The following is an 11264-nucleotide window of genomic DNA, read 5'->3' as shown; positions in this document are numbered from 1 at the left end:
TTCTTTCGAAATCTTTAGAATATTTAGCGGATTGTCTATTATCCAAAAGAAAATCAGAGTTCGATGTGTATGATTTAAACGGGAAGTCAGTGTCTGATAATAAAGACAGACTACACTAGAAATGTTCATCAAATTTGCACGGAATTTGAAAAAAAAAAAATGCATAATGCATCAACTTTACACTCACTCGCAGACAAATCTGTTCAATAAACGCCTTACGCATATCCACTTCGTTCGATGTTTTGTTGGATGTAGGGCTAGGTTTTCTGGGATTTGACGTCTGACACGCAACACTAAATGCATTCTAAATTTCTATTTTGATTTCGAAGTGTGTCTATTTTTACCTTCCGATGCACAATAGAATTCTCCTAGAATATTTACAAAGACTGTTTTCAATAATATTTCAAGACAACGGTGATTTATCAAAATATAAGCTTTTTACGTTAACTGAAACTGTCCCTGCCTGCGCTGCTCCAGCGAAATCTAATCAGACCAATTGTAATAATTTTAGTTCTGGGAATTATGCTTATAAATTGTAGTGCTCAAATGAGAGGTAAGCCTCAGTTAAAAGATTTTCTGTTTAAAACGTTGTTATTAATAAGCAACATTGGTATGAAGGGGTTTCACTTAGATACTAATATCACAGACAATATGCTAATATGGTAGATAGTAAATTTTACAATAATAATTATAATTATTATACTTTTCATCTATCCTCCAAACTCCCAAATAATTGACGGAAACACTGCCACTACTCGAACGAAGCTTTCGGAATTTGTGGTGTTCCTAAACAGACCAACATCTCTGTACCACCGACCGGCGCCATCGCCCTCTTGGATTGCCCACGAACGATCGTTCAATCTCTTGCACATACCAGCGTAAGCGAGAGGGTACGAAAACACCGGCTGATAAGAGCGAGCGAGAAAGCACCAAAACAAATCAACTCGAAAAGAAAAGTTTCTCATGCTCTCGAAATGGTACAAACGCGAGAGCGCAAACACGAGCAAAAAGCTCGTTTGATACTCGCGAGAGCACAAAGCTCAAACGAACTGGTCCAAAATTCAACGAGGAGGCGGATGTAGATCATTTCCCTTCACCCCATCCATATGTGTGTTGCGTTCTCTCGAGAGGTCGTGTCGTGGGGCTCTAGCTTTCGAGCAGTTGCGCTCCTTGTTAGTATACGGTTAGCGTTCATACGGTGCGCAGTGTGAATTTTGACTGTGTTTCTTTACGTTCGGTGGTTTTCATAAGTATCGCGTAAATTTATTGCTTTTTACTTCTAAATAGGTAACTGCCGTTTCCAGTGGTAATTAGTAGTGCGATTTGTTTAATTTCGGTTGTTCAAAGAAAATATTGGTTCCTGCAGTGTGTTAATTTCGCACAAACAGGCATCTGCCTTTGGATATCACATATCATATAATTTCCTCTTTTACGATAATGTTTGGTGCATATTAAGGTGTAACAGAAATAAACAAGAGTTCGGAGAGTTTGTTTCAAAGTGCGGATCAGTTACCAACATTTCACTGGGCATCTCATGTGACGAGAGTGGCGAGTTACGATTTCTGTGGCATTGAATTTTTTTTATCGTGATTTGCATTGTGGCTTGCTCCACACAATTATGGCGAAACCTGTGCTGGTGTGACAGTGAAAGAGTTATCTATCGAAAAAGTTGCTGTATGATTCCGATTAGCTACGACTAAACACGCACCGTTCGGATATGAAAGCTTGACCGTGCGAAATTGTATCGTTCTTGCTAAAACTACGTATTTTCCCCTGAAGTTTGTACCAAACAGCACCGAAACCGTTTGTTCGCGTTGGGAAAGTGTCAAATCCGGAAGAGTGTGCCGAAGGCGAAAGAAAGGCCCTACCAATAGTGTGAGTGCTGGGTGCTATCGCCTTACGGAGAATCGATTTCCTGGCAAGAGAGTTTGTTTTGTATCACGTGAAAGAATAGTAGCCTGGTCGTGGGATGTAGAATGTCAAAAAATTGACAGATGGCAGTGATGGAGATTGAAATTTGTGGCTTTTGTTGACAACAGAAAAAAATCATCGGTGCTTGTACCTGATCGCGAGGGCCTACGCGTTATCGCCTATATGAAACTTGCTTTTGTGATAAGAAGAGTGAAGTGTTTATTTTTGATAGCAAACCAGAGTGGAATCAGTCGTAGAGAAGAGACTATTTATCTGTAGATTGTGTGATTCATAACGTATAGTTTTCGTTTTTCTGGATGTGCCTGCGATCATGGTGAAAGAAAAAAAGGTTTCTGCTCACTGTTACGATGAGTTCTTCGGTCCATGAATATCCGTGTAGTCTGAAGCTTCGACCAGAAGATTGTTAGGATACTTGCGTATCAGGTGCGTGTGTTCTGGTTTACCGATTTACTTAGGTCGAAGAGCTGCGACATGGCTGAGAAATCGTCCCGGTCAGTTCCGATTTGCCCTCCGCTACCGAAGGAGCTGGTGGGTGCCGCTCGGAAGCTATTACCGTCCGTAAAAGTGAACCGGGCCTCGAAAAATCCACCCACTGTCGAAAATAGCAACAACAAAAACAGTCTGGTGGCTGTTCAGTGCAGACCCGATAGTGCGCGTCTGGGGGTGGACGGTGGGTCCGACCGGTTGTCGGTTACGCTGGAGGACATACTGAAGACGTTCAACGCACCCATCTCCGAGGATCAGGCTTGGGCGTTGATTTATCAGAGTGCGCGTATGTTCAAGGCCAAACTGCAGGAGACTGGCTGCCGGTTGCGGGATTTGCGTCTGCCGGTCGAGACGCGGCATCTGAATGTGCACAAGGATGGCAGCTGCTTCGTGACGGTCGGGGACAAAGGTGAGTGATTTTTTGGAGATTTTTTTTTTTCGCACAGGTGAATCAAGTTGTATGATTCGCTAGAACATAAAGATGCAATATTTAGCACGTAAATAATTGTCCACCTTCGTGAAAAATCACCTTTCTAAACTAGTTTTTTTATAATGAGAAATTGATAAATGTCGTCAACATCATCGTGACATATTCTCATGTTCTTGTTTTGGAAATTGATTCCTGGAACCATAGACTAATCCTCATAGCCATCTTAAATCGTGAGGTAATTAAATAGTATGAAAGCAGAATTTTACTTAAGAGTTTTCTTACCTTCTTCCCCCAATTTAGTTTGAATATTCCGTCTGGCACGAAGTTGCTGCTAGTTACTGAAATTCAACATTCTCTTTCAATTTTGCTATGGAAAATAGAATCTGAGATATATACCGAAGCCACTATTCTTAATTTTCTACAACAAAGTACATAATTTTATTTGATCCCTTCTTCGGTCAAGTTGTTAGGCATAAACATTAGGGTGGGACAAAAAATAGATTCCAGCTCCGAGCAACTTTTTGGGTACCATTTGGGTCCTAGAACATCTGTGCAAATTCTTAGCTCGATCCGTGAAACTATATTTTTGCGCCCGCTATTTAAAGTTTACATGGGATTTTACATGGGAAAACTAACTTTCACAAAATAATTCCTCCAGGAGTCGCCCATTGCTTCCTAAAAATAAACGGTTATGTGGCTTTTGTAGCAAATTTAACAAAGAAACAAAGTCTCGAAAACTACGAAACGATCTGACGCTTGAGAAAAAAGTTATTAAGCTGAAACCAATTGATGCTCTGACGATTGATAAAATATTCATTTTTTCTAGCACCACTGCTGCTGGTTGTCCATTTGTATGCAATTTTGTTTTGATCTTCTCTTAATGTGTCTAAATCATTTATCTATACTGTTTGGCCACTTCGCAATAGTTTTGAGGAATAAATTGAGTCTTATTTTATAAATAATAAGAGAAAGTTACAGATTTTGTATATAATTCGACCGTCAGCAGCAGTGATGCTATGAAAAGTAAAATTTTGAATAACCTTCAGGGCATCAATCGGTTTTTGCTTAATAACTTTTTCCACAAGCATCAGATCGTTTCATGGTCTTCTAGACTTTGTTTCCTTGATAAATTTCCTATAAAAATCAGACATCTATTTATTTTTAGGAGGTAACGGGCGAATCTTGAAAGAATTAATGTGTAAAAGACGTTTTCCCCATACGAAATCCCATGTAAACTTTAAACCGTGGGCGCAAAAATATAGTTTCACCTATCGAACTAAAAATTTGCAGAGTTGTTCTGGGAGCCAAATACGACCCAAAAAGTTACTCGGAGCGAAATTTTATTTTTTTCATATAACCATGTCCCACTCTAATAAACATCTATACATTTATGTAACAACGAACCACACAAAAAGGAGAGATTGTCACATGCTGACGGCATATAATCGAAACGTTAATCCCAACTTAATTACTTATAGTTTCAATCGGTCGTAACATGTTAGTCGTTCTCCCTGATTGCTTATTAATGTACGTTTGCTATATCAGCGGGTCATTTTCAAACTTTTGTGGGCATTTATTGGTAACCATAGAAAGCGACTAGAATGGTGCTGCTGGTTGCAACATTAAGTGCATCGTGTGAACTTAATCTGATTATCAAAATTGGAAGCAAGAATGGACGCCACCACGACCGTTAGTTCAATTGGCTACTGTGTGGCGAGTTTATTTAACTCTTGAGCAAATGAAATAGCATCTCGGTAAAATCGATGTATTACTACTTTTTACCTCATTTACTTTTACACAAACTTTTCTTTTATGTGTTTTTATTGCTTATTGCACGATTGTTAAAAATATCACGGTTTTCCGGATCAACAGTATTTTAGTATGGAACGCATTCCTCACATAAAAATGAATCTAATGGTTAATGAAAATGGTATTGCTTTAAAATGACGCTAAAACAAAAAAGTGTCTTCTCGGCTATATCGCAAACTGAAATATTTTTGTTCGCCGCTTGAGTGTGATGGCTGGTCTTTATATTAACAGTACAATGCTTTGACGTAATACAGAAATCTAAATCTTGTGACATAAAAAATGTGTTTTAAATTACCAACGTTACTCTGGCCAATATAGGGCATTAACTCCGAGTTTTGTAAAATATGGCAATCACTTGCAATAAAAAGCTTATTTTTGAAGTTTTAGTTCGAGAACATTTTTTCTATATTATTATGTGATCCGTTTTTTTACACGGTTATATGCTTTAACCAAGCCGTGGTTCTTTTCTATATTTTCATGATATAAACAATAAAAACAAAACTGTACCTTGGGTGCCGTTCGCTTTTGTACACTTTCGTGTCAACATCATGGTTCCTGCCTTCATGTTCATGACCAGATGTTCTTCCTTGCTTCTGCTCACGAGTGTTAAATTCCACACTGATGCTACTGCCTGTTGATTTTAAGGTGCTTGATGCAGTCCTTGCAGTTGTCAATATTCCCTTAACAGAAGGGAAAAATTTTGGCAACCGTTTGTGGCTCAGGTATTGGAGACTGTGTGCTGGAATTTTGTTTTCAGCACATACTTGTTACTTTCCTAAGCCGTTTCTGGGCAGGGTTGTACCATTTATTCACAGAACTGGCACGTATTAGTTTGCTCTAGATGCAAATAATCCTGTGCGTAGTGGTACTACCGCATTATATGTTGTACGGTAGGCTCACTTCAAGAAACGTCATTTGAAATTGCGCGAAGTAGTTCTTGCACGTGTGCTTCATAATTGATTCCATTTCTCCCAATTGTGACATTAATTTTTAATGTCCACTGTTCAAGTAAGTAGTGGCAGATCTTGTAGCCGAACTTCGATTTTCCCATCGTTCATATTTATGTGGATTTTTCTTTCTATTGCCAACTACGTGTTTTGAGTAGTTATACAAAATGAATGGCCAATTTGTTGGGCGTTGCCAGCATTGAATGTCTTATATAGTGACACTCGACAAAGGGAACTTCCGTAAGCCTAAGGCTCCATTTTTACTTTCAGAAAAAGTTCCACGTCACAAATACCTGGTCTTGCATGAAAAAACCGGAAATCAATAGTCATCGTATTTAGCATCTTGCTCCTGCGGCTTACTCATCTCGACAGATTATCACGGTATGAATTAAAGCAACAGTTTCATTTGTCCTCTAGACAAGGCACATAACTGTTTTGTCGTTCGTTTCGTGCTGACTCGGGCAGAAGTAGAAAACACATTGAGTATCGAGACCGTTGTCTTTAGTGGTGGGAAAAAGCCAAATATAAAAATATTCTCCGCAATTTGCTCAAACCAAATGAGATACAAATTTGTTAAAAGTCGCCCGAATACCACTTCCCTCTGGATAACTACCTGTCTGTACTGGTAACATTCAAAATCCTGGCTGTGGCGGAAAGTTTTGTTATGCATAACAACATGAAACACGTCGTTGAGCATGACAATGTTAGAATAAAGATACCCGTTTATAAGGACGATGCAAAGATTTATGTGCGTCTCCGCGTACAAGCAATAAGTTCATTAGAACAATCCTATCGGAATACGGAGCGGTGAAATCCATTGAGTTTGCGACCTGGAGAAATTTTTTATCCAGGTATTTCCAACGCCGTTCGTGCCGTGAGAATACGTGAGATGGTTCTGCTTCCTTCTTACCTGAACTTTCAATATGAAATTGAAGGTGTTACCAGTCCTCAAGTCACGATGTGCACATATGAAAGACGGACCCCTACCTGCTAGTTCAGTTCTCTAACAAGAAGACATACTACGGAAATACATGTACAAATACCTTTAACCTTCCGAAAGTCGCGCTAGTGCACTGAGTGCACGCTGCTCTGAAAATCTAGCAAAATCGTCTTAGCGCACCAGCGGCTGCTCGTTCAGTGCGCCATTTGCGCGACTTCCGGAGGGTTAACAAAACAACCTAAACTACAAGCAAACCCAACACATAGCCATCATCAATGTCAACAGAATCACAAACAACCGTAGTTGCTGCTCAGGCAACAAGGACCATTAATAAATTACGTGACGCAAAAATGGTCCAAAATTGACTCCTCATTCATCCCACGTAACAAATTGTCGCAATTTTCTTTATCTCTTCCTTGATTATTACGTAATAAATTCGTTGATTTTTTTTCTTCGGTACAGATATTAAATGTTAAAACAACGTTCTAGTTTACTCTACCTTCATATGTAACATTTTGTCGTACCCCCACCCTCTTAAAATTTCACGTATTTCATGAATGGTCCCCAACGAAAGCCGAAATAACAGAACTTATACATAGCGTTCCCGAGTGTTGTGTTGCGCCTACTATTCCCAAATTAACAGTGAGTACCAGCAACTATGTAGTAAATGACAAAAAAGACATTTTCAATGTCAAAACCACGGTCATACGCTTGTCACCCATAGGTTCCACAAACAATCCAAATCAGGTAACCCTCTGCTGTTCAAACTTTTGTTTTGCTTAAAAAGTCATTGTAGATTGCATTTCCAAAAAAAAAAAAACCGAAAAAACATGTTGTCAGTTTGTAAAAGTTATTCTTCAAAAATATCCGACACCGCCATTTGAAAGGGCTAAGCTGTTTTTGGTAATAACTAAAATTCCCAGTAAATCACAGCAGAATTCCGTAGCTACAGTGAAGTACTAACAGTAGGGAACTCCCAGTCTATCTCCTGACCTCGCCCAAAGCAGAAGCAAAAAATCGCTACGCTATGGGCACCAGTGAAGTAAGCCAGCGCTTTGTTCTATATTCAGTGCACAAACAGTATTGTATCGGTGCCCCCGGTTGCGCAGTGAAAAGAAACAAAAGTGCCCTTGATGCTTGATAACATAATTTCAATTCACAGTTCAGTAGGTGGAACAACTAGTTAAAAACTAAAATGGAACTTAATCTCGCGGAAGTTACGTACATTCAGCAACACCGCGTCAAGAACTGTGTTTTGATTGCGTTTAGAAGTTTAGCACAGGCAGAAAATTTCATTACAAAGAACAACATGCAACACGAGATCGAATTTAATAACACTAGAATAAAGATCCTTGTGTCTATGGAAAATGACATGGTGGACGTTCGTACCCATGATCTGGCACCGCACACGAAAGTAGTTTACACCAAACGAATTATGCCGCAATACGGCAACTAATGTTCCACCGCCCAGGAAAAGGATATCAACACGCAGCAGCAAACTGCGTCAACAAGATTTGGCAGATAGACATTCTTAGTTTTTTTTTATTTTTACTTATTGTAAAAACTTAATAGTCACGACTCATTTGTGCTAACGCTTTAAGTCATGTCAAAAAAAAAACCTCTAGAAAAAAATGAACCAGTTCACTAATTCACGAATAACATTTTATGCAAGTAATTCAGTTATTCAGACTTTTTGATGGTATTCAACGAGGAAAACAGTTCGAAATGATGATAAAAGTGAAAGCAACGATGTGAAAAAAACCCCAGAGGCAGGATTCGAACCCGCAACCTTTGAGACTTCGAGCTTTTGCTATCCCTGGGATATGAAGAACATATGATTATTGCATCGACGACAGTGATCGTACCCTGCCTTCGAACAGAGATCACACACAACCGCAGCTGTCACCCAACACATTTGATCTATTTAATTTTCCCTCTAGATACCAAGGCCCGGGTTTTTATCATCGTCTAGTGTCTAATTTTAACGCATTACCCATCAAACTTCGGTGGGTGGTAGAACGATAATCATTTGTTCTTCCTGGGACGTGACCATAGCCCGTGAATAGCATATGGGTTTGTGAATTGGGTCGAAGTCCCAAGGGTTGCAGGTTCACATAGCTGCTTTCGCTTCACTCACCATTTCCAACTGTTTTCCCCGTTGAATACCACCAAAAAGTCTTAAAGATTTTATGATTTTGTGGACTATTTCACTAGCACGCATGGTTAGTTGTGACTATTTTACTAGGAATCATGGACTAGTTCATGAATATATGAACAATATTTTATGATTTTGTGAACTATTTCACATTCAATTGCATGCATGATCAGGCGTAACTATTATAATAGAAAGCATGAACCAGTTCACGTTTCCATGAATATTATTTCATTATTTTATGAACTACACTTAACGAGCTTGAATGATGAGTTGTGACTAATATGCTAGTCATCATGAACCAGTTCATGACTACATGAATTATATTTTTTGTTTTTGATGTATCGATTTTGTTGGCTATTTTCGGCAAATTTGAGACTAAGAGAAACGAAAGCAATGAAATTGAAAGACGGATAGGTATTCTAGAGTGAATCGGTTATAAACTTAGAACTGAAAACTAGAACTAGGCAGACTCATATGGGCATGATCGAAAGGAAATGTGAAGAATTCTTTGCCTTCTGCAGAGTAGGAGTTGGGCGTTGCACCCAAGTCTACCGCATGGTCTATGGTAGAACATAACTCATCATCATGTTTTACCGCCGACGCCGGCAAAAAATTCTTCACAAATCTTCGCCTAGAACGACCATGCGATCATTCTTCTCCCTTTCTGCTAGCATCAAGCCGCGACGTATGCATTTTTGTTTTTGTGAACTATTTCATGAGCATGAGCATGGTCAGTCGTCGTGACTGATTCGCTAGGAATCATGAATTAGTTAATGTACACATAAATAATATTTGCCAATTTTGTGAACTTTTTCATGAGTACGAATTGTCAGTCGTGACTATTATATTGGGAATAATGAACTAGTTCACGAGTACATGAAAAATATTTTATGATTCTGTAAACTATTTCACGTCGTAAATGGTGGGTTGAGCTGATATATTAGGAATCATGAATTAGTTCACCTGAGTAATATTTTTATTTTGCGAACGATTTCACGAGCAAAGAAATTGAATCCTGACTAAAATATCAGGAATCATGAGCTAGTTCACGATGATTGAAAGGATTCATTAAGTATTTCGAGTTTCGTTAAATAGTTCACGAGAAAAAATGTTTTGATTTTTTGCACTAATTCACAACCACGAAAACCAGATCAAGTTCAAAATGTAATAAACCATGAATCAGTTCACATCGGATAGCCGTATTCTGAATAATGTTACTATGAAGTATGAATAACACCATGAGTCTACTTTCAATATTATTTATAATTTTCATAAAATTGTACTTGAATTAGTACATCAAATCGATTTGGTAATGACATGGCGGAAACCGTGACTGAAGTTCACAAAACAAAAACTAATATCTACACTAAAGAAAGCGTTATGCCGGCGTTACTGAAGCGAAATTGAACATAATTATAAAACACATGATTTTTGTTCGTGGTTCTGTAGCATAAAACGCGATTGTTCCAGGGCTCATGGCATTTAATTCACGGTTTTGGTAACCATTTTATTTTTCGTGTGGGGTATTGCGAGCGACGCATATTTCTTTATGCTCTTGGTATATTCAAGTGAATTGTGGTATTCCTTTTATGGCATTGTGTAGAACGTAAACATTTTCAGAGTGTATTCATTAGGTTAACGGGTTTGAATTTGCATATTGATGTTGAACTGACAGCCTGGAAAGCTTTATTTTCAAAATTTACATCCTACAGCCGACCGATTTTTTTTCAGTTTTTTTTTCCTGTTAGGGGTACAAAACTGAAGATTTTGATTGTTTTGGGAATTGTGGTTTACAACCCGATAGCTAACAAACTCGTTTTGTATTACGCCAACAGTGTAAGAGAAATTGATCGAGTATGGCTTCAAATCGAAGTTAGGGTATCTAAAAATTTAATATTGTTACCTACTAAAACTAAACCACTTCACATAAATTATATGATTTTAGAGAATTACCTTACAATAATAATTAAATATTTGTTCAAAAATAATTAAATATTTGTTCAATTTTCATGCTCTGCCAAAACAAAATTTAGAATTTGGTCGCATCGTTTTAATTACTGGAGCGCTTCTGATTTGTCACAGCGAAAAACTATTTATCCGAAGAATAGATTATTCAGAGGTGAACATTTGATTAGGGCTCAAAACATGTTTTAAGAGTTTGTTTTATTTTTTATTGTTTTTCGTTGGTCTCTGAGTAATAATCACCGACGCCATCTGAACCATAGCTATCGAACCTTCAACACAAGGCCCGGAACCAACAGATTTACCTAGAATATCACTGTACACGTTTAATTAATAGTACCCATTTATTAGTTCCAGAAGTACTCAGTTTAAGGTTCTATTCGAGCTGTCACGAAATGGGTACTTTTTCGAATTAGAAACTGGGTTAAATATTACCCATCTCATTATTGGAATTCAGCAAGAATAATACCCATAAATGGTTGAAAAACACTTCGTGAAATTTCAGAGAGTCGACAATTTTGGGCTGCATTTCGACAAGCGATGATTGTAGACGGTAATTATGGATGTTTGTTTACAATTATCATTCACTTACTTTTGTATTCT

General features: G+C 38.1%; 1 protein-coding gene across 5 annotated transcripts in view; it reads left to right on the top strand.

Annotated features, from left to right (window-relative positions):
• Window positions 1–1194: 1194 nt before the first annotated feature.
• Window positions 1195–11264, top strand: part of LOC131678691 (protein spire) — a 563546-nt gene continuing 553476 nt past the window's right edge. For all 5 annotated transcript variants that reach the window (XM_058958940.1, XM_058958943.1, XM_058958941.1 and 2 more), the window contains exon 1: window positions 1195–2827. In XM_058958940.1, coding sequence (XP_058814923.1) covers window positions 2404–2827 — 424 coding nt within the window. In that variant the 5' untranslated portion in view covers window positions 1195–2403. The remainder of the gene's footprint in view (window positions 2828–11264) is intronic.

This window comes from Topomyia yanbarensis, chromosome 2 (assembly GCF_030247195.1).
Source record: "Topomyia yanbarensis strain Yona2022 chromosome 2, ASM3024719v1, whole genome shotgun sequence".
NCBI lineage: Eukaryota > Metazoa > Arthropoda > Insecta > Diptera > Culicidae > Topomyia > Topomyia yanbarensis.
Note: the sequence above shows the minus strand (reverse complement) of the source record. Positions and strands in the feature narration are given on the sequence as shown.